Raw genomic sequence first — 24276 nt, 5'->3', positions numbered from 1 at the left:
GGGAGAGGGGAAGAGGGATAGCTAGAAGGTGATAGGTTTAGCCGGGTGGGTGGGAAAGGTAAAGGACTGAAGAGGAAGGAATTTGATAAGAGAGGAGAGTGGACTATAGGAGGAAGGGAAGGAGGAGGGGGCCCGGGCGGAGGTGATAGGCAGCCGAGAAGAGGTAAAAGGCTGGGGTGGGGAATCAAAGAAGAGGGGAGGGGCAAGGAAAAGGGATCCCTGCCCCGCCAAACATCAGGGAATTCTCAACCCTCCTGCACACCACCTGTCATCAAACGTGGCTCCGTCCGTGCAGAGGAAAGTACCGCGTCAGTCTCAACTTCTGAACTCGAAGCCAGTAGCGTGGCACCGTGCAGGACAGGCAGTGGCCAGTGTTGGCACAGCAAGCTCCCTCAACCTGCATTGTAATGGTAAACCATTGGCTTAAGGGATCATCGCTAACCCAGGGGCCCGGGATCTCTCCATCAGCAGCTTTCCAGTGACACCACAGGATTTTACACCTACTGAGAGCGGGTGGTTTGAGAAGAGAGGCAGACGGTGCTTCTCCCCACCACAGCAGTGCAGAATATCCCCCCTCCTCTCCCCACCCCTCATACTATTTCCCTGCCTCTGAAACAAGCTATGATTCCCGTGGATAAACCATGTGTCAGGTTCCTGGTGCAGATTGGAGTGACGACAAGATTGATTCACCTCCTCCTGATGAAATCTTGGGCCTACAGTGCCCTCTGTACCTGGGGATGAACGTGAGGGGCTAGAACTACGAAAGCAGATTACTATCTAAAGGAGAGGGGAAGAAGCAGTGAGACCTGGGTGTTCCTGTGAATCACTTGCCGAGGACAGGCACACAGGTGGTTAAAGGCATATGGCCTTCACAGCAAGAGGAAATGAGTTCAGGCGTAGGGATGTCTGACCACAATTGTACTGGGTGTCGGCTGAGACCACACCCTGAGCACTGCGTACACTTCTCTCTGGGTCTAAGGGAGGATGTTTGTCCTAGTCAGGTAGCTCGCCGACGGTTCACTAGACTGATGGGATTTGAACCATTGGGACTGCATTCACTGGAGTTCAGAAGGAGAGCGACTCTTACTAGAACTTGTAATTACCCTGCGCAGGAGAGGAGGGACTCGGTGCAGGGAGGACTTTGCTTATGCCTGGTAGTTTGGAGGGTGTGGGGCTGGGGGGGGTGGCGGTCACAGTGTAAGGATATTGGGTCGTCTTTTTAGGACTGAGATGCAGAGAAGTTTCCTTAGCTGATCTGTGGCAACCTGTACGAGTCTCCCCACGGAGGGCAGTCTAGGCCAAGTCATGACAGAAGTCTGAAAACCTAAGGCATGTTGGAATGTGGGGGGGGGGCTTGGGGTGGGGGGAAGAGCAGGAACATGGGGCTGAATCTGTTTGATCGTATTAAAGGCAAAACGTGCCTGTTGGGCCGAGTGGCCGACACTGTTCATTTCTGTGTTTTTTGGTTTACTGTCAAAGGGAGCTGTGGAGACACAAGAGACTACAGGTAGGACATAGAACAGAACAGGCCTTTCAGGCCGTGATATTGTGCTGACCTATTAACCTACTATGAGATCAATCTAACTCTTCCCTCCATTTGTCTTTCATCCATGTGCCTATCTTGGAGTCTCTTAAATATCCCTAATATATCCACATCTCTGCCATGCCTGCAGAGAATTCCACACACCCAACCACTCTCAGTGTAAAAAGTAAATATCCCTCTGACATTCCCTCCATGGACCTTTTTCCAATCACCTTAAAGTTGTGCCCCCTCATATTAGGCCATTTCCACCCCGGGGGGGCGGGGGGGAGTCTCTGGCTGTCCACGTCATTTATGCCCCTCACCCTCCTGTACACCTCGATCAAATCACCTCTCACCCTCTTCTCCAAAGAGTAAAGCCCATGAGGTGCAGGAATCTGAAGCAGGGGTTACCAGCCTGGGGCCCATGAACCCTTTGGTTAAAAGTAGCAGTCCATGGCATAAAAAAAGGTTGGGAACGCCTGTGGGCCAAGCTGCATCTGTGGGGGTAGGAAAGCAGCTTCTATGGTCAGGGCCCCCACCACCCAGGCCATGCTCTCTTCTCGCTGCTGCCATCAGGAAGAAGGTACAGGAGCCTCGGGACTCTCACCACCAGGTTGGGGAACAGTTACTGCCCCTCAATCATCAGGCTCTTGAACCAAAGGGGATAACTTCACTCACTCTCTTCATCTCATTCTCGATATTTATCTTTCATTTATTTATTCTAAGGGTTCAAGGGTTAATTTATTATCAAAGTATACAACTCTGAAATTCTTCATCCCTGGGTAGCCATGAAACCAAGAGAGAAAAGAAGAGAAATTGACCCCCAAATCCCCCTCCCTGCACAAAAGAATGAACAAAAAATGGAACAGACACATCAGTACATAGTTTCATGATCGTTCCAGGAGATGTCAACTGAAGGAGTGTTGTGCGCAGGCTCCATCTTAACTGGAAGTATTATTATTATTATCATTATTATTATAATAAGATATTAAGTGTTGGCACGTGGTCAAGTGGTTAAGGCGTTGGTCTAGTGATTTGAAGGTTGCCAGTTCGAGCCTTGGCTGAGGCAGCGTGTGTGTCCTTGAGCAAGGCATTTAACCACACATTGCTCTGCGACGACACCAGCGCCAAGCTGTATGGGTCCTGATGCCCTTCCCTTGGACAACATTGGTGGCGTGGAGAGGGGAGACTTGCAGCATGGGCAACTGCCGGACTTCCATACAACCTTGCCCAGGCCTGCACCCTGGAAACCTTCCAAGGTGCAAATCCATGGTCTCACAAGACTAATGGATGCCTATAATATTATTATTATTATTATTATTATTCTTTCTTTTTTCAATTCGCACAGTTGGTTGACTTTTGCACAATGGTTGAACATCCAGTCCGGTGTGGTCTTTCATTGATTCTATTGTGTTTTTTATTCTATCATGGATTTATTGTGTATGCCCGCAAGATAATGAATCTCAGGGTTGTATATGGTGACAACTATGTACTTGGTTAATAAATTTATTTTGAACTTTTTTCAGTAACCTTATAACACCGTGATAGAGTTTGGCCTTGAGCCTGGTGATACATGTTTTCAGGCTTTGTATCTTCTGCCTGATGAGAGAAGGTTGAAGAGAGAATGTCTGGGTTTGGGGTCTTTCATCATGTTGGCTGTTTTACCGGGGCAGTGAGAGGTACAGACAGAGTCCATGGAGGTGAGACTTGTTTCTGTGATGTGCTGAGCTGTGTCCACAACTCTCTGCAGTTTCTTGTGGTCACGTGTAGAACAGTTGACGTACCAAGCTGTGATGCATCCAGATAGGATGTGTTCTATGGTGTATTGACTAAAAACTGGAGCGTGTGAAAGTGCACATGCCAAATTTCTTTAGCCTCCTGAGGAAGTGGGAGCATTGGTGAGTTTTCTTGACCGTGGTGTCTACGTGGTTGGACCAAGACAGCCTATTGATGATGTCCACTCCGAGGAACTTGAAGCTCTCTTGACCTCAGCACCATTGGTGTAGGCAGGAGTGTGTGCACCACCCCCACCACGTTCTAGAAGTCAATGATCAGCTCCTTTGTGTTACTGGCTGGATGGTTTGCTATGCAATGTCCATGATGTTCACTGTCAAAGTGCAAGGTGAATTTATTACCACCTAATAAATGACGTTAATGTCCCCATATACTACTCTGAGATTCATTTTTGCAGGCATTTATAAATGTAAAGAAATACAATAAAATTTATGAAAAGCTATGCCTAAAGACTGACAAACATTCAATATGCAAAAGAAGACAAACTATGCAAATAAAAATATAAATAATACTGAGAACATGAGTTGTAGAGCCCTTGAAATTGAGTCTGTAGTTTGTGGAGCAGATTTGGAGTTGAGGTGAGTGAAATTATCCACGTTGGTTCAGGACTCTGATGGTTGAAGGGTAGTAACTGTTCCTGAACCCAGTTGTGTGGGACCTAAGGCTCCTGTATCTATCTCCTGCCCAATAGTAGTAGCGAGAAGAGATCATAGCCTGGATGGTGTGGGTTTTTGATGAATGTGGCTTTCTTGTGGTAATGCTCCATTGTAAATGTGCTCAGTGACAGAGAGGGCTTTGCCTGTGATGGACTGGGCTGTATCTATCACTTTCTGCAGGCTTTTCCATCCTTGGGCATTGGTGTTTCCATACCTGCTCCTGATGAAACCAGTCAGAGAGTCACGAGCTGAACACGGGCTGGTGAAAATATTTGTTGGGGAGGCTGTGGGAGGGAGTGTTGGAGCTTGGGGCTATTAATGGTGGAAGCTGAGATGTGGAGGAGGTCCAGATGTTGGGAGGATTTTTATTGGTGTAGTTGGACCAGTGGGTTAACAGTGAAATGGCGTTGTATCGTATGTTCAGTTGGTCCCCAGCACAACGCTGTCACTCTGACGCTGATGAGTAGATCTGCTCCCTCTCTCAACCTCTGAACATCCTGGCTCCCCTAACACATACCACTGGGCATTGTCCGGGCCACTCCTGGACTTTCACCCGGAAGCATCAGACACTCGTTAATTTAGGGACCATTTCTTCCCCTCTGCCATCAGCTTTCTGAACACCACCTCGCTGTTTTGCTCTTCTTTCACTACTTCTGAAGTTTAATATATTTTCCTAGTGAAACTTTCAGTAATTTAAAAAAAATATATTGCAATGTACTGCTGCCACAGTACAACGAATTTCATGACATATGTCAGCGATAATAATCTGATTATGATTCATTGTGTAGGCAGAGGGGATTAGTTTAGTTAGACACTTGCTTACTAATTTAGTTACTTTCTCAAAGACATTGTAGGCTGAAGGGATTTCTGTATTCTAAATGCCCTACTTCTTGTGGGTCAGATTTAGATTCATTTATTTATCACATGTACATCAAAACATACAGTGAAGCACGTTAACCACCAGTGCACCTCGGGATGTGCTGGGAGCGGCCTCGCAAGTGTCACCACATATTCTGGTGCCAATGTAGCATACCCACAATGTTCAGCAGAACAACACAAACAACAACAACAGGATCAGAATCAGGTCTAATATCACCAGAATATGCTGTGAAATTTGAAATTTGTTAACTTTGTGGCAGCAGTGCATTGCAATATATAATAATAGCAAAAAACTGAATTGCAGTGCGTGTGTGTATATATATAAAATCATTAAATAAGTCGTGCGGAAAGAGAAATAAAAAAAGTGGTGAGGTAGTGTTCATGGGTTCAGTGTCCATTCAGAAATCGGATGGCAGAGGGGAAGAAGCTCTTCCTGAAGGGTTGAGCGTGTGCCTTCGGGCTCCTGGACCTCCTTCCTGATGGTAGCAAAGAGAACAAGGCATGACCTGGGTGATGGGGCTCTTTAATGATGGACGCTGCCTTTCTGAGGCATCGCTCCTTGAAGATGTCCTAGATACTACGGAGACTAATGCCCATGATGGAGCTGACTAATTTTACAACTCTGCAGCTTATTTTGATCCTGTGCAGTGGCACCCCCATAACAGACGGTGATGCAGCCAGTTGGAACGCTCTCCACGGTACATCTGTGGAAATCTGAGTGACTTTGGCGACGTACCAAATCTCCTCAAACTCCTAAGGAGATATAGCCGCTGTCGTGCCTTCTTTGTAGCTGCATCGATATCTTGGATCCAGGATCGATCCTCAGAGATATTGATACCCAGCAACTTGAAATTCAACAAAACAACAGCAAACAAGCAAGAACAAAAATAGGGAAACAAGCCTCTCTCCCATCCTCCCACCCATTCGCACATGAAGAGCAGTTCAGGCAGACAATATGGTGTAAGGTCATAATGAGGTAGGTTCTGGAGTCAAGTGGAGGGGAGAGTAGGACAGAAGAGAGGCACCACGATTGGTTGGACAAACCATGATTTATTCAAAGATGAAATGAGCTCATTTGTTCATTATGTGCCATGTCATATAACGTGGGCAATCATGGCCTTTTCATGACAGTGATTGTTCTTGGCAAATCTTTCGACAGAAGTGGTTTGCCATTACCTTCTTCTGGGCAGTGTCTTTGCAAGACAGGTGACCCCAGCTATTATCAATACTCTTCAGAGATTGTCTCCCTAATGTCAGTGGTCGTATAAGCAGGACTTGTGATGTGCACCAGCTGCTCATACGACCATCCACCACCTGTTCCCATGGCTTCACATGACCCTGACTGGGGGGACTAATCAGTACCTAACCATGACCTGCAGGCTAGCGGAGGGAACGAGCATCTCACACCTCCTTTGGTAGAGACTTACAACACCATAAGACATAGGAGCAGAAGTAGGCCATTCGGCCCATTGAGTCTGCTCCACCATTCAATCCATGGGCTGATCCAATTCTTCTAGTCATCCCCACTCCCCTGCCTTCTCCCCATACCCTTTGATGCCCTGGCTAATCAAGAACCTATCTATCTCTGCCTTAAATGCACCCAGTGACTCGATCTTCCAAACTGCTCGTGGCAACAAATTCCACAGATTTACCACCCTCTGACTAAAGTAATTTCTCCGTATCTCTGTTCTAAATGGACGTCCTTCAATCCTGAAGTCATGCCCTCTTGTCCTAGACTTCCCTACCATGGGAAATAACTTTGCCATATCTAATCTGTTCAGGCCTTTTAACATTTGGAATGTTTCTCTGGGATCCCCCCTCATTCTCTTGAACTCCAGGGGAATAAAGCCCAAGAGCTGTCAGACGTTCCTTGTATGGTAACCCTTTCATTCCTGGAATCATTCTCGTTAATCTTCTCTGAACCCTCTCCAATGCCAATAAATCCTTTCTAAAATAAGGAGCTCAAAACTGCACACAATACTCCAAGAGTGGTCTCACGAGTGCCTCATAGAGTCTCAACATCACATCCCTGCTCTTATATTCTGTACCTCAGGAAATAAGTGCCAACATTGCATTCACTTTCTTCACCACCGACTCAACTTGGAGGTTAACCTTTAGGGTATCTTGCACAAGGACTCCCAAGTACCTTTGAATCTCTGCATTTTGAATTCTCTCCCCATCGAAATAATAGTCTGCCTGTTTATTTCTTCCACCAAAGTGCATGAACATACACTTTCCAACATTGTATTTCATTTGCTACTTCTTTGCCCATTCCCCTCAACTATCTAAGTCTCTCTGCAGGCTCTTTGTTTCCTCAACACTACCCGCTCCTCCACTTTGTACCATCGGCAAACTTATCCCCAAATCTATTAATCCTATAATCCAAATCATTGACATACATCGTCAAAAACAGCAGTGCCAACACTGACCCCTGTGGAACTCCACTGGTAACCAGCAACCAGCCAGAATAGGATCCCTTTATTCCCACTCTCTGTTTTCTGCCGATCAGCCAATGCTCCACCCATGCTAGTAACTCCCCTGTAATTCCATGGGCTGTTATCTTGCTAAGCAGCCTCATGTGCGGCACCTTGTCAAAGGCCTTCTGAAGATCCAGGTACACCACATCTACTACATCTCCTTTGTCTACCCTGCTTGTAGTTTCCTCAAAAATTGCATTAGGTTAGTCAAGCATGATTTTCCTTTCAGGAAACCATGCTCACTTTGGCCTATCTTGTCATGTGCCTCCAGGTACTCCATAATCTCATCCCTAACAATTGATTCCAACAACTTCCCAACCACTGATGTCAGGCTAACAGGTCTATAGTTTCCTTTCTGCTGCCTCCCACTCTTCTTAAATAGCGGAGTAACATTTCCAGTCATCCAGTACAATGCCAGAATCTATCAATTCTTGAAAGATCATTGTTAATGCCTCCACAATCTCTCCAGCTACTTCCTTCAGAACCCAAGGGTGCATTCCATCAGGTCCAGGAGATTTATCCACCTTCAGACCACTAAGCTTCCCGAGCACCTTCTCAGTCGTAATTTCCACTGCACAAACATCACTTCCCTGACACTCTTGAATGTCTGGTATACTGCAGACATCTTCCACAATGAAGACCGATGCAAGATATGCATTCAGTTCCCCTGCCATCTCTGCATCTCTCATTACAATATCTCCAGCGTCATTGTCTATTGGTCCTATATCTACCCTCAATTCTCTTTTACCCTTTATATACTTTAAAAAGCTTTTAGTGTATTCTATGATATTAGTCACCAGCTTCCTTTCATTATTCATCTTTTCCTTCCTAATGACCTTCTTAGTTTCCTTCTGCAAGTTTTTAAAAGCATCCTAATCCTCTATCTTCCCACTAGCTTTGGCATCCGTGTATGCCCTCTCTTTTGCTTTTACATTGGCTCTGACTTCTCTTGTCAGCCCCACCCCGACATCCTGGATGGGATGATTAGACACCTTCTCCTGATCCTTGCATGGGAATGGGTTTGGGAACAGTTGTGAACTTAAGAATTTGAGTGTCTGTGATTGATGTTTGTGGTCTGTTCTTGTTTTCAGATAAACTGAATGAGATCTCAGTGCTGACGTCTGGGGAAGGGGCACCAAATGCAATCGTGGACTCCGGAACTGCGAAAGTGAAGCAGAGACCGACTGTCAAGCTTGGCATTGTAATGTTTCATCTCAGTTCCTATTTCCAACTTTCACTGTACAGCAAAATACAGATCGTTTTACCTTCCTGTCATTCACTGAAACCCTGATTCTGATATGGGTCTCTATTGTGGACTGAGAGTGGGAAGGCAGCAGGGAGAGAGGAATCATGGTTGGGAAAAGGGGAAGGGAGAGGGGAGCACCAGAGAGACATGCAGTAATGTTCAATAAATCAATTGTTTGGAATCAAATGACCTTGGCTGGCGTCTTATTAGGGTGCAGAACCGTCCCCCCCAATTCCTGCCACTCCTTCTCTGCCACCTGTCCCCCACCCTTTGTCATTCCCAATACCCTCTGCTGCAACCAGATTTACAAACTCGCTCTCCACTCCACGCTGACAATTACAGTTCTATTCAAAAGTCTTAGGCACGTGCACATAGCTAGGTTGCCTAGGACTTTTGCAAAGCGCTGTATTTATCAACGTGGGGCGGAGATTGAGTTTGTAAATGGTGAGGATGGGGCGCCATGGGAGGGGTGGCAGAGGAGGATTGATGGAGCGTGGGGGTAGGGGCTGCACAGGTGCAAGACACACCCAGCCCTGAGACACCAGGCAAGGTCATTTGTGTGTGTTGTATGTATGTGTGTATATATAGCGATAGATATGTAGATAATATGTGTATGTGTGTGTATATATATATATACACACACACTGCTATGCTATCGTGCCGCTCTGTTTCTGTAAGACTCTGACTCGGATTCATTTTCCTTATGACATAGCAGTCCACTCAGCCCATCAACTCTCTACTGGCTTTTGGTCCCATGCACCTCCCCACTTATTCCCCTGTAATCTATTCTGTCCCACGTTCTCATAAACTCCCACCGCAATTCTATCACCCACCCACACGGAGCTATTCACACTGGCAATTAACATCCCCCCCCACTCCCTCCTCATCCCCCCCACCCAGATTCTATCACCCACCCACATGGAGCTATTTACATTAACCAATTAACATCTCCCATCCCTCCCCACCACCCCCACCCAGATTCTATCACCCACCCACACGGAGCTGTGTATTTACACCAGCCAACGAACATCTGATAATCCAGATAATTATATCCTGCATGTCTCTGGGATGAGGAGCAACCCGAGAGAGCTTGCAAACTCCACACAGGCATTCTGTCCTGCTGACTTTTGTTACTGTAGCCCCCCTGACCACCCTCAGGGTCGCTCGGCTCGCTGTCGTCTAGGGAAACAGCCTTCGGCCCCGCCAAACTGGGTAATAGTTTGTGTGGATGCTGTGTGATGTACCCCACCCCGCCCAAATAACAGACAATACACCAGATGCTATTAAATGATTTACAGTTTATAGATATTGCTGGAACTATATAATTAATAGAGAATAAAATATAAAAGGAAAATAAAAGGCACCACACTTATCAAAGTTCAATCTCTTCGTGCACAAACAGTTGGAGCTCAAGACCCTCCTTCTTCACCCTGCAACCCCTCGGACCACCTCGACCGGCCGCCTGGGACCAACAACGGTGGTTGACCAGACGCTCCACCCGAGTCCATCTCCGTCTCCCCCCCTCGTCGAATGCCCCGCTCGGGGTCCGACCCCGTTAGTGAACTCACAGCACCTGGTCCATCCTCTGTCTCTCTCTCTCGCTTTCTGCCCCAAAACCCCGTGCATACAATATCTTCAAATACACCAAAAACATAACAACTATCCCAATTGGTTCATAACATCTTCTTATCAGTAACGTGATTCAACAAACTGCTGGCGGGAAGGATTTCCTTAGCGTTTAACATAACAAAGAAGCATTCCCAAGTATAACATAACAAAGAAGCCATTTTAATTAGCCTACACAGTAACATAAGAGATGAAACCCCCTTACATTACATTGGGTTGTGGCTTATAAGTGGAAAGAGAGGGAGAGAGAAAGATGGATGGATTTATGTCTGTGTTTGTGGGCTATTTGGAACTCTGATGGAAGAATGAAAGAAGCTGGTCCTGAATTGTTGAGTGTAGGTCTTTGGGCTCCTGCGCCTGCTCCCCAGTGCTCGTAACAAGAAGGAGGCAAGTCCCAGATAGTGAGGACCTTTAGTGAAAGGTGCCACTTTCTTCAGACACTGCCTCTTGAAGATGGCCTCGATGGTGGAGAGGGCTTTGTGACTGGGTGAACTAGGCTCACACAACACGGACCCAGAAAGGCACACTGCGTAAATACCTCACACTGACTGACCTTGCTGTGCCAATGGCCTCACAATCTACCTCATTATGACCTTGCACGTTATTGTCTAACTACGCTGCACTTTCTCTGTAACTGTAACACTTTATTCTGCTCTTTGTTCCTGTTTTCTTCCCCCGTGCTACCTCAATACGCTGTTGTAATGAAATTATCTGTAACGATGTCCTGAGAGTGGGGAACGAGCTGCCAGCACAAGTGGTGCATGCAAGCTCGATTTCAACGTTTAGGCAAAGTTTGGATAGGTACTAGGTGGCAGGGATATGGATGGCCACGGTCCCGGTGCAGGTCGATGGGAGTGGGCAGTTTAAATGGTTCAGCATGGATTAGATGGGCCGAAGGGTCTGATTCTGCGTTGTACCTTTCTATGACCCTGCAATGCAAAACAAAGCTTTTCACTGTGCCCAGTGTATGTGAGTAAACCAACTCCAGTACCAAATCCATGTGAAGGACCAGAAATTCATCTTAATCACTCACAGTGAAACATGTGTAGGCTTTCAATGTGTGCACTTCCATTCACTGGCTGAAAACGGGGAAGTTTTTATAAGCAGTGGCAGCTACTGCCAGACCCCTTTACAACCAACCCACCCGCCCGGCTCCTCTCCTCTCCTCTCGCTAGCCTAGCGGCTTGCATAACAGTGCCCGCCATCATGGTTCAAGCCTGCTGTTCTCTGTAAGGAGTTTGTACGTTCTGCCCATGACCTTGTGGGATTCTTCTGCCTGCTCCGATTTCCTCCCACATTCCAGGTTGTACATTCTGCAGTGTTCTAAATATTCACAAGGGTTCTAGTGAAAGGCCGGTGATTCATTGATTGATTGATTATTTATTTATTTATTACGGGACAATGCACGATGACTAATTAACCCAACAACTGGTACTTCTTTAGAGGAAACCCACATGGTCATGGGGTGAATGTACAGACAGCAGTGGGAATTGAACCTGGGTCGCCTGTACGGCAAAGCCTTGTGCTACCATGCCACCCTAAAGCATTCAAAACTTTCTCTCTCCACGGATGCTGTCTGACCTGCTGGGGATGTTCCACACCCTTATTTGACTGTAGACTTCGGCTGTTGAATTTATTGGGAGTTGAAATTGGACAAAAGCCCTCAGGGAGTCTGTAGGCTGTGTAAGAATTTGCCTGTGAGTTATGGTGGTAAATGAGGTTACACCAATCATCAGTGAGTAATTAGTTATGGAAACACAGTTTATTTTGCAATGCGGCTGTTAGGGAAGTCACCAGTGAAAGCTACTGAATAAACTGATCAAAGGTTACAGAGAGTTAAAAGTGAACGCGTAAAATCCCTTCCTACCGTGAAAGGTGATCTAATGCGACCAATATGACATATCTGACACCAGCCTGTCTGAGCTCATCTCCAATTGAAAGCCTGATTTTGCAATGCCCAGACTGGATTACAGTAATAACCACCCTATACCACACTCCCATGTCCACTCTCCAGAGGCTTGAGTTCTCCAAAGTCTGCCAGCAAAGCCCATCCCTGCTACCCCATGTGACTCCACTAAATAACAATGTACTTTAACGTTTATCTATATCTTCAGTTCATGATTTCACTCAGCTCCATCACTGTAATCGACTCCAGGACTGGACGCCCCTTAAGTATCTTTCCACTGCTTTCTGATGATCTCAGACCATCAGTTTCCTGTTGCTGAGATTGGTCATGTCAGTGTCCTCAGCCCCCAGTCCTGGCATTTCTTTCCCTCAGTCTCCACACCTCTTCCTTTTTTTTCTTTTCTCCCCTCCCCCTTCCCCTATTTTTCTTTCCCATCAATCTCCCCAGTCTCTTTCTCCCCTCTGTCTTCACCTCCTCTTCACCCCCTCCCCTATTGACTACAACCCTCCCCTCTTCACCCCTTCCCCTATTGACTACACCCCTCTTCAACCCCCTCATCACCCCTTCCCCCTACCATCTACACCCCTCCCCTCTTCAACCACATCTTCACCCCTTCCCCTACTGTCTACACTCCTCCCCTCTTCACCCCCTCTTCACCCCTTCCCCTATTGACTACACCCCTCCCCTCTTCACCCCCCTTGTCACCCCTTCCCCCTACCGTCTACACCCCTCCCCTCGTCACCCCTTCCCCCTACCGTCTACAACCCTCTCCTCTTCATCCCCTCTTCACCCCTTCCCCCTACTGTCTACACCCCTCCCCTCTTCACCCCCTCTTTACCCCTTCCCCTACCATCTACACCCCTTCCCCTATTGACTACACCCCTCTCCTCGTCACCCCTTCCCCCTACCGTCTACACCCCTCTCCTCATCACCCCTTCCCCCTACCGTCTACACCCCTCCCCTCTTCACCCCTTCCCCAACTGTCTACACTCCTCCCCTCTTCACCCCTTCCCCTATTGACTACACCCCTCCCCTCGTCACCCCTTCCCCCACCATCTACACCCCACCCTCTTCACCCCCCTTCACCCCTTCCCCTACTGTCTGCACCCCTCTCCTCTTTAACCCCTCTTCTCTCCTTCCCCCATTGACTACACCCCTCCCCTCGTACCCCTTCCCCCTACCATCTACACCCCTCCCCTCTTCACCCCTTCCCCTGTCTACACCCCTCCCCTCTTCACCCCTTCCCCTACTGTCTGCACCCCTCTCCTCTTCACCCCCTCTTCACCCCTTCCCCTACTGTCTGCACCCCTCTCCTCTTCACCCCCTCTTCACCCCTTCCCCTACTGTCTGCACCTCTCTCCTCTTCACCCCCTCTTCACCCCTTCCCCTACTGTCTACACCCCTCCCCTCTTCACCCCTCTCACCGTACCCCCCAGCTACAGTTTTTCTCACCTGACTTGGTATCAGCTCACGACCTGTCATCCGTTGTTTGGTAACCTTCCTGTGAAAAGCTGTGGGAAGTTTTGATATGGGCAAGGTTGGAAGTAACTCCACATCACTGCACTGTGAGATTATGATCAGTAGTTTACAGAACAGAGTAAGGTCATCACCGAAAGAATGAACTAGTTCATAAAACTTTTAAGACTGTCCTGAAGCAAAACCCAAATTAACTTTTTAAAAATACTTCTGAAGCAAATCATGAGGGAGGTGAAGGCAAAGGGCCTAGTTAAAGGCATCCAGAGGTTGGTGACGATGGAGCCGACGTACCGAATGCCGTCATTGGGTTGGGGCAGGATAAACTCCCCCTTTTGTTGCTGTGGGAGTTCAGTGAAATGGCATCAGTATGTTGTTTGTTGCTGGCTGTTGTCAGCTCACTGACAGTCAGCAACACACGTTTTTTGATGGTCACAGAAAACTGCAGCACAGAAGCAGGCCCTTTGGCCCATCTAGACCATGCTGAGCTGTCATTCTGCCTAGTCGACTGGACCATAGCCCTCCATCCCCCTCCCATCCAAGTACTTATCCAAACTTCTCTTAACTGTTGCAAACCCACTTCTGCTGACAACTCGTTCCACACTCTCACCACCCACTGAGTGAAGAAGTTTACTGCTCAAGTTCTTCTTAAATATTTCACCTTTTGCCCTTAACCCATGACCTCTAGTTCTAGTCTCAGCCAACCTCAGTGGAAACAGCCTTGTTCTATTTACTCTATCTATAACCCTCATAATAGTCAAATCTCCCCTCATTCTCCTCTGTTCCTCCTAAGGGAAAATAAAGTCCTAACCTATTCAATATTTCCTTATAACTCAGGTCCTTAAGTCTGGCAGCATCCTTGTAAACTTCCTCTGTATTCTTTCAGTCTTGTATCTCTTCTGTAGGCAGGTGACCAGAACTACGTTCCCTAAATTTGGTCTCACCAACGTTTTATAGAACTTCAGCAAAATATCCCATGTCCTATACTCAGTATCCTGATTCATGAAGGCCAATCTGCCTACCTGTGATGCCACTTTCAATGAATTATGCATCTGTGTTCCTAGGTCCTTTTGTCCTACTGCAGTCCTCAGTGTCCACCTTTCTGTAGCCCTCAGAGTTTGGTATATCTCTGTCAACTACCCCCTCGTTCTCCCTCGCACCAGAAAATAAGTTAGTGACTTCCTGTTATGCTGTTGGCGTTTAGGGCAGCAATGAAGGTCCTCCATCTCGGTCTGACCTTGCCCATCATCTCTGTTGTACCCCAAGAATGGTTCAGGGTCCTCAATTCTGCCTCTACGGTACAGCACCAATTTGTCTTTGTCTCCCGCATTTCCTCTGCCTTTCAAGTATCCAATGAAGTGTTGTCTTGATGATGGAGAGTGCCTCTATTCTCATCATGTGCCCAATCCATCTCTAACGCTACCTCACGATGATTTGTGGCCATGTCCTCGTGTTGACAGTGAAGGGGCAGGGCGAGGCTGGAGATTTTTCTTGGGCAGAAATTACAGAGGCTCATGGTGTGGAATGACGACACCTTGGCAAAATTGTTCTTTGTCATGCACCAACGATTAAAATGCCAACCTATTCAATCTTTTCCTATTACTCAGGCCCTCAAGGTGGGATCAGGAGATGTGAAATTGCTCAGCAGGTCAGATACAGTCTGCAAAGAGAGAAACAGATAATATTTTAGGCTGAAGACCTATTCTTGGAATGGGAGGGGGCTGAGAAGAACTGAAGGGACGGGTTGATCCACAGAATGTGTCTGTCTGAAGTGGATCAGGAAGTGTCTCCACTACAAACAGAATCCGTTTTAAAATGACATTGAAGAAGTTGGGCAAAGTTTGTTTTTGTTCCCGGTTGGGTGGGAACCACCCTCCCCACCCTCCAGTTCTGTCAAAGCTGATGGAAGGGAGGGGGGCCCATACCACTGGGCTGTTCCTGCCTCCAGCACTTGCGATAAAGCGCTAAGAGCCAACGGGTGCAAACGAAGTTAATGCTAACTTTCTGTTACAGCCTTTCCTTGATCGGCCAAAACCTGCAGTGCCAACTCCAAACCTGCAAGATCAGATATTGCTTTCGATGATCCCAAGAACAATGATTGTCACAGGTACGGTATATATTGGTGGAAAGGTTCTAACTGCAACTCAGTTGATGATCGCCTCACTATAGGAAGGATGTGGAAGCATTGGAAAGGGTACAGAGAAGATTTACCAGGATGCTGCCTGGTTTAGAGAGTATGCATTATGATCAGAGATTAAGGGAGCTAGGGCTTTACTCTTTGGAGAGAAGGAGGATGAGAGGAGACATGATAGAGGTGTACAAGATAATAAGAGGAATAGATAGAGTGGATAGCCAGCGCCTCTTCCCCAGGGCACCACTGCTCAATACAAGAGGACATGGCTTTAAGGTAAGGAGTGGGAAGTTCAAGGGGGATATTAGAGGAAGGTTTTTTACTCAGAGAGTGGTTGGTGCGTGGAATGCACTGCCTGAGTCAGTGGTGGAGGCAGATACACTAGTGAAATTTAAGAGACTACTAGACAGGTATATGGAGGAATTTAAGGTGGGGGTTATATGGGAGGCAGGGTTTGCGGGTCGGCACAACATTGTGGGCCGAAGGGCCTGTAATGTGTTGTACTATTCTATGTTCTATCCACGCCAGCACCACTAGACTCCAAAACAGCTACTTTCCCTGAAGCCTCAGGCTGATCAACACCTCCACCCGTCATCCCACCCCAACACCCTGACACGCACACACTACGTGCACATCACCTCGTGCAGGAGATCCCAACCCGGGGTCTACGGACCCCTCAGTTAATGGTAGGGGTCCATGACATAAAAAAAAGCTCGGAACCCCTGACCTGGTGTCACTTTATTTACATACAGTCTGTATATCTAAGAGTTATTTGTACATTCTGTTTTATAGGATAGCTTTTTAATTTATTCTGTTTTTTATTGTGTTCTTTATGGTTATCATGTTTTTTGTGCTGCATCAGATCCAGAGTAACAATCATTTTGGTTTCCTTTACACTCGTGTACTGATGAAGTACAATAAACCACCTGAAGCCTTGAATTGTGATCCTGAAGAATGTTGAGTCAGCTTGGGCTTATTACAGATGCAATACGACACCCCGTATAATAGTTCCACCTTCAGCAAGCAGACGTACGGAAGTGTGGCAGAAGTAGGTCAGGGCGTTCACCGGTTCGGGGAGGGTATCAGCAAAACCTTCAGGGATGGGTCCATGGATTGGAAATGCTCGGGAGGTCGTGCACCAAAATGGGGCGAGCTTGGACGGCGGAATGGTCAGTATGGACCAGAGCCTGTTTCCATGCTGTATGACCACAAACCTTTATTTAAAAAAAAGAACAAGGTTAACATTTAAAATAAATTCAGGAAGAAGTTCAAAAGGAACCTTATTCGAATTAGATTAGTAAGGCGATTAAGTCACATGAATTTCGATCTTCTTTACCGCGACTCTCCTTGGCTCCTCTTCAAAGTTCAAAATAAATTTATTATCAAAGTACATATATGTCACCATATACAACCCTGAGATTCGTTGTCTTGCAGGCATACTGAATAAATCAAAAGAATATAATAACCATAACAGAATCAATAAAAGACCACACCAACTTCAGCGTTCAACCAGTTGGCAAAAGACACCAAACTGTCAAATACAGAAAGAAATAAAAAATAATATTAAACAAGTAAGCAATAAATATCAAACACATGAGATGAAGAGTCCTTGGAAGTGAGTCCATAGGTTTTTGGAATGTGTCTGTGATGGGGCAAGTGAAGTTATCCCCTTTGGTTCAAGAGCCTGACTGTTGAGAGGTAATAACTGTTCCTGAACCTGGTGGTGCGAGTCCTGAGGTTCCTGTACCTTCTTCCTGATGGTGGTAGTGAGAAGACAGTATGTCCTAGATGGTGGGGGTCTCTGATGATGAATGCTGCTTTCCTGCAACAATGTTTCATGTAGATGTACTCAATGCTAGGAGGGGCTTTGCCCGTGATAGACTGGGCTGTGTCCACTGCTTTTTGTCGGATCTTCCGTTCAAGGGCGTTGGTGTTTCCATACCAGGCTGTGATGCAGCCAGTCAATATACTCTCCAACACACATCTGTAGAAGTTTGTCAAAGTTTTAGATGTTGCTGAATCTTTGCAAACCCCTAAGGAAGCGGAGGATCTGTTGAGCTTTCTTCATAATAGCACTTACAAGCTGGGCCCAGGGCAGGTCCTTCAAAGTAACAACACGGAGGAATTTAAAGTTGCTGACCCTCTCCGCCTCTGATCCCCTGATGAGGACTGGCTGATAAACCTCTGGTTTCCTTCTCCTGAAGTCAATAGTAAACTGCTTGGGATCAGTTTATTGGGGTTAGGGGAAGGTGGCCCAGGAGACGGGGTGGGTGCAGACAGTGTGAAACGGGCTGAATGGCCCATTCCTCGGCTGGGGGTTGTCAGCGGAGATGTGGGCCTGTGAAACCCGCCGGTAGCCGGGACAGTGGGGGAGGGAAGCAGCGAGTCAGAAACTAACAAAACAGTCTTTGTCCGAGACAATGGTGGGGGAATGTAGACTGGATGCGCACTCCCCTCCCCTTCTTCCACAGGAAATATTGGTTTTCCTATCAGTGTGAATGGGCCACACGTCACCTAGCTTCACTTTATGTACGAGGGGTGATTGATAGGTTCAATGGCCTAAGGTAGAAGGGATGAGTTATACAGCTCTCATTACATGAACATGCAGGTCAACTCTTTGAGTGAGATTTAGAAAGCTTGAAGTTAATAACTCATCTCTTTCTACCATAGGCCACGAACTTATCAATCACCCCTGATGTGTTATTAACTGATGAGTTATTAACTTCAAACTTTCTGCAAAATCACTCAAAGAGTTGAACTGCATGTGCATGTAATGAGAGCTGTATAACTCATCTCCTTCTACCTTAGGCCACAAACTTATCAATCACCCCTGCTGTGGACACTTTCTGGAGGTCCAAGATCAGTATGCTCCATGACCACTGGACTAAGTGTGTACATGTAGGGGGGGACTATGTTGAAAAATGAGTGTGCTAGGTTTTCTAAGATTGACTCCTTCAACCTTAGGCCACAAATTTATCAATCACCGCTTGTATACAGTGAGTCTATGTATAGAATTTGTACATTGTCACTTATAGGGTTTTCAAAATTTTTTTATTTATTGCGCTTTTGTATCAGATTCTTTATGCTTACCGTGATCTTTGATCTGCATCAGACATGGAGCAACAATCATTTTGTTCTCCTTTACACGTGTGTACTGAAACAGTTTTGAATCTGGAACATGAACTCATCACAGTGTTCCTATTCCACAGGTAATGACGGGAAGTCCGGCATTGACCAACCGATCCTCGGAGGCTACGGCAACGGAATCGCCGGCGCAGACGATGAGTGGATCCCACCCCCTCCTCCCATGGCTCCCCCACCTCCCCCGCCACCTCCAGTGCAGAGTCCGCACAGCGGCCACCTGCCGTACGATCTGACCGTCCCGCCGCCACCCAACATGGCCCCACCCCCGCCACCCCCTCACCTCTCCAGCCACCTGCAGCAGCACCCAAACCTCCCGGCACCCAGTCCACTCCCTGACAACATCCACCTGCCGGCCCCAGCAGCGATTCCCCTGGCACCCCCACTGTCCGCTCCCCCAGCACCCCCCCTTTCTGCTCCCCCAGGACCTCCGCTGATGGCCCCTCAAAAAACCCTTCCAACAACTGGCCATTACCCCAGGGCAACCCCCCCTGTTCTTCTGCCAAGTGACTACGTTAAGGTGCACAGTGAAACCTCAAGGGCCAGTCACATTAGGCCCCCTAAAAAACAGCCCCCTCCTCCCCCGCAGAGGGATCTAACGCACCCCCCGAAACCTGAGCGACACCTGCCATTTGGACCCAACTCTTCGCAGATCGCCATCTCGAACACCATTTCCTTTCTGGCTGACCCACCTGAGCCATCAAAGGTTGCATCCACCTTCAACCCCAAGGCGACAGCGAAGCTCTACGGATTCTCCGATCCGGTTAATGGGCCGGAAGCCTCGGCGGAAAGTGACCGCAAGGTGAGAGGCAAATCTACGATCGTCATGCAAGATGCCAAGCCCTTCTCAGTGGAGTCTGCTGTGCACCAGAAGATGGTGATGGAAGGAAGTGGTGAATATCCAGTCATGAGCAAAGCACAGGCAGATTCCAGTGCGTCCAGACCGCAGAAACCAGCTCGCAGGAGCCAGGCAGTGGTTCAGCCCAAATCGGGACCAAACATTCCCGCCTACCTGCCTGTGGACTACCTTGTCTCAGGTCCGACTGAAAACCATTGGAATGGTAATGCTGATGTTCAACAGGCGGGCTCAAACCAAGTCCAGGATTCAAACAACAATCAAACTTTCACCAATCTGCCCATTTCTGGGAAACCGAGGGAAGAAGAGAGAGGAGAGTCCAGCGAAGCGAGTGACTTTGGAAGCCGGAGTTCCTCAGGAAGTGGCTTGTCAGATTTCCCGTATGTCAAGTTGAGTGCCCCGGCAGCCAGAACCGCAGATTTACCAGATTCTTTGTCAGAACCAACTCAACGGGGCTTGAAGCACAGTGCTGAAGCACGCTCACCGCTGGCCCTTCTAATGGCTGCCAAGCAGCGAGACCTGAAAAACAAAACTCCCAAATCTTCCTCGGATGCCCCGACCCTATCCATGGGGGGCACTCGGTACATTAAGTCAACCAATCCAAATTCGTTCCAAATCATGCCACGATTGACTTACCAGAAGCAGTTGTTACTGGGAGAGCAAGACATTACGACACCAAGCGAGGATGGAGATGGTGACGTTCCTCCCGGAGGTGCAGAAAGGAGCCTGAACTTGTCTGAGTTTTCCTTCCCCAGGGTTGCTGAACTCGAGAGCTCCCACAAAGACGAAGACATGTCCTCACTCTTGCTTCCGCCTCCTCCTCTCTTCAGTGACGAAGACAACGAAGAATTCCCACTCCCGTTCCTGCCGCCGCCTGCGGAATTTTCCAACGACGATGACAATGGGAGTGCTTCCACGGAATCGGAGCGAGAAGGAAGCAGGTCAGACAGCTCTAGCCCCTCTGTACAAGGACCTACCTATGAAAGGGGTGGTCGCTGGACATCCCCTCACCGTAACAGCCCAGCCAGTGTAAGCACCCACCTCACTAACAGACCATCAATAAATGCATCATCTTCTGTCTCAAACTCCAATGGATTGAAGCCATTACTGGCACCAAAGCCCAGCAACGCAGCCCTGAATACAGGTTCCAGCAAACTTCATATTTCCAACCACCTTCTGGCTAAAGCACACGACAGAAATGTGCCAAGACTGGAGCAGAAGCAATCAGAGGCTAGAATATCACCGAACGGTCTGTTGGCGAAGAGTAATCTTATTGGTGAACTGCAGTCCAAGGTGCAGACTTTAAGCACCCAGTCAGATGCGGGGTCTAAAAGGTGAGTTTGGTCATCTGCTAGAGATAAGCAACTTCTACCTGTGTTTCAGGGAAGTTCTTTTACATCTCTTTACATCCTGTACATCTGAACTCCTGAATAACTCATCGAATCCAGTGCTTGAGGAGTTGACTAACTTCTACCTGTGTTTAAAGGAGGTCCTTTACATCTGTGAGGTTCTGGTGCAGTGCTGAGGGAGAGAAACAGCACACCAGGACACAACCGTGCAAAGCATGAATGCTTACCAGCTTGTACTCCTTCTCCATGCCCCACCTTATTCTGCTTCCTTTCCCCTTCCTTTCCAGTCTGGGCCTGAAACATCGGCTGTGTGTTCTGCTCCTTAGATGTTGCCTGATCTGCCGAGTTCGTCTGGCATTTTAGAACATAGAACAGTACAGCACAGCACAGGAATTGGTCCTTCGGCCCACAATGTTGCACTGAACCAGCTAAAAAGTAAATCATCAACCTCCAAAAACTAATCCCTCCGACCTACACAATGTCCATATACCTCAATCCTCCTCACCTTCATGTGTCTAACTAACCGTCTCTTAAAAGTCTCTAATGTATTTGACTCCACCACCATACCAGACAGTATATTCCAGGCATCCACCACTCTCTGAGTAAGAAAACTTACTCCTCACATCCCTCTTGAACCTACTCCCTCCTACCTTCAACGCGTGCCCTCTGGTATTGAACATCTCCACCCTGGGAAAAAGATGCTCCCTATCTATTCTAGCTAGGCCTATATTGCATAGTATTTGTTGCCAGACTTCTACGCTATCCACAACTCCACTAATCTTGGTATCATCCACAAGCTTACTAATCCACCCTTCTACATGTTCATCCAGGTCATTTATATACATTACAAACAGCAAAGGTCCCAGCACAGATCCCTGTGGAATTCTACTAATTACAGACCTTCAGTTCGAATAAGTCCCTTCAATCACTACCCTCAGTCTTCTATGCGCAAGCCAGTTCTGAATCCCAGCAGCCAGTTCACCGTGGATCTCATCTATCTTAACCTTCTGGATTAGCCTCCTGTGAAGGACTTTGTCAAACACCTTACTAAAATCCATGTAGACAATATCCACTGCCCTACCCTCATCCATCTCTCATCGTCTTGTCAAAAAAACTCAAATCAGATTGGTAAGGCACGACCTGCCCCACACAAAGCCATGCTGGCTCTCCCTGATTAGGCCAAGTGTTTCCAAATACTCATATATCCTACCCCTAAGAATTTTCTCCAGCAATTTCCCTAACGACGTGAGACTCACCTGTCTATAGTTCCCAGCATTTTCCCTTGATCCCTTCTTAAATAGAGGTACAACATTAGCCCACTGCCAGTCCTTTGGGACCTTGCCTGTGGCCAGAGAGGACGTGAAGATACTGGTCAAAGGCCTAGCAATCTCGTCTCTTGCCTCCTTCAATAACCAGGGGTAAATTCCATCAGGCCCTGGGGACTTATCCACCTTAGTACTCATTAGGAGGCCCAACACTTCCTCCTCCTTGACCTCAGCACTGATCTCCTGGTCCTCCATATCCTTTGCCTTGGTAAATACTGACACAAAGTACTCATTAAGTATCTCACTCACATTCCCGCATCCAAGCAAGTGTTCCCCTTGTTATCCTTGAGTTGGTCCTACCCTCTCCCTAGTTATCCTCTTGCTCTTGATGTATATATAGAGTGTTTGGCATTCATCTTATTTCTAATTGCCAAGGATTTTTCATGGTCACTTCTGGCTTTCATAATTCCCTTCTTTAGTTTTTTTCTGGTTTCTTTATAACCTCATGCGCTCCATTTGATCCCAACTTCCGAAGCTTTATATACTTCTTCTTCTTCTTGACTAAATTCATCATCTCTCTGGGCATCTCTAATTTTTCCACCCTTGTCCTTCCTGCTAACAGGAATATACCTTCAATATACTCTGTGCTATAGATCTTTAAGCACCCTCCACATGTCTGCTGTGGATTTGCCAGAAAAAAAGTGTTCCAATTAATTCTTCTTAGTTCTAGTCTAATGCCCTTGTAATTTGCCCAACTCCAATTTAAAACTCTTTATCAAGGACCATACCTATCCTTATCTATAGCTATCCTGAAAGTTAAGGAGTAGTGGTCACTGTTCCCTAATGGCTCACTCACTGAAAGATCAGTCACCTGGCTGGGCTCATTACCCAACACCAGGTCCAGTACAGCCTCTCGTCTCGTTGGACCGTCCCATATTGATTTAGTAAACCCTCCTGGATACACTTAACAAATTCTTGCCCACATAAACCCCTCGTACTAAGAAAGTCCCAGTTTATATTAAGGAAGTTGAAACCTCCCGAGACAACCACCCTATTGTTTTTACACATTTCCTTAATCTGCTTACATATCTGTGTGTTTTATGTGTTGCTGTGGATTCCCTGCATTTGCAGATTCAAAGGTTGTGGGGAGAAGGCAGGGTAATGGAGTTGAGAGGGAAAATAAATCAGCCATGATTGAATGGTGGGGCAGAATTGATGGGCTGAATGGCCTAGTTCTGCTCCTATGTCTGATGGACTCCACCAGCTGATTTCTGAACGGCCCATGTCCACTACCTTGTCATTCCTTTTAAGTTTGTAATTTATAGTAATTTTATGTCTTTGTACTGTACTGCTGTTGCAAAAAGAACAAATTTTACATCATCATAATCGGTGATAATAAACCTGATTCTGATTCAAATCTGTTTCAATCGCACAGAAGCAAAAACCTTTCACTGAGGCTGCGTCCACACTAGACCGGATAAATCCGTAACCAAGCTTTTTCTCTTCGTTTTGACCCTCCGTCCACACTGAAATAGCGTTTTCCTCCCCCGAAAACAGGGCTTTTCTAAAACGCGCTCCAGAGTGTTTAAATCGGAAAACGCCAGTTGGGCGTTGTAGTGTGTACGGGGTAACTGGAGGTTTTAAAAAACCTGTCGTCCCTTTCATCGGTGAAGAGACTATGGCTGTAGGAAATGTTTCCAGGGTGACCCTTCTGTGGGAGTGGGGAAGATGTTGGTGGGGCCACCCGGGGGTCTGTGTGTCTGTATGTGTAGCTATTGTAGTGGCTGTGAGGCTGGTATTGTGGCAGTGAAAAGTACTGGGGAGAGCCATCATATTCCTCATCATTGCAAATCCCACTGCAACAGAGTTAGTCAGTTTTTCAATGTTCGTCGTCAGCCGGGTCATACTGTCTGTGAGCTCCCTGTCGGTTGCCTCCATACGCTCCTGTATTTTTT

At 47.2% G+C, this 24276-nt stretch overlaps 1 protein-coding gene across 1 annotated transcript in view; it reads left to right on the top strand.

Annotated features, from left to right (window-relative positions):
- LOC140210119 (uncharacterized) overlaps window positions 1-24276 on the top strand; it is a 62253-nt gene that overhangs the window by 24811 nt on the left and 13166 nt on the right. The window contains exons 2-4 of the mRNA XM_072278963.1: window positions 8420-8529; window positions 15593-15686; window positions 18920-21041. Coding sequence (XP_072135064.1) covers window positions 8420-8529; window positions 15593-15686; window positions 18920-21041 — 2326 coding nt within the window. The remainder of the gene's footprint in view (window positions 1-8419; window positions 8530-15592; window positions 15687-18919; window positions 21042-24276) is intronic.

This window comes from Mobula birostris, chromosome 14 (assembly GCF_030028105.1).
Source record: "Mobula birostris isolate sMobBir1 chromosome 14, sMobBir1.hap1, whole genome shotgun sequence".
NCBI classification, from domain to species: Eukaryota; Metazoa; Chordata; class Chondrichthyes; order Myliobatiformes; family Myliobatidae; genus Mobula; species Mobula birostris.
This window is presented reverse-complemented; position numbering and strand designations above follow the sequence as displayed.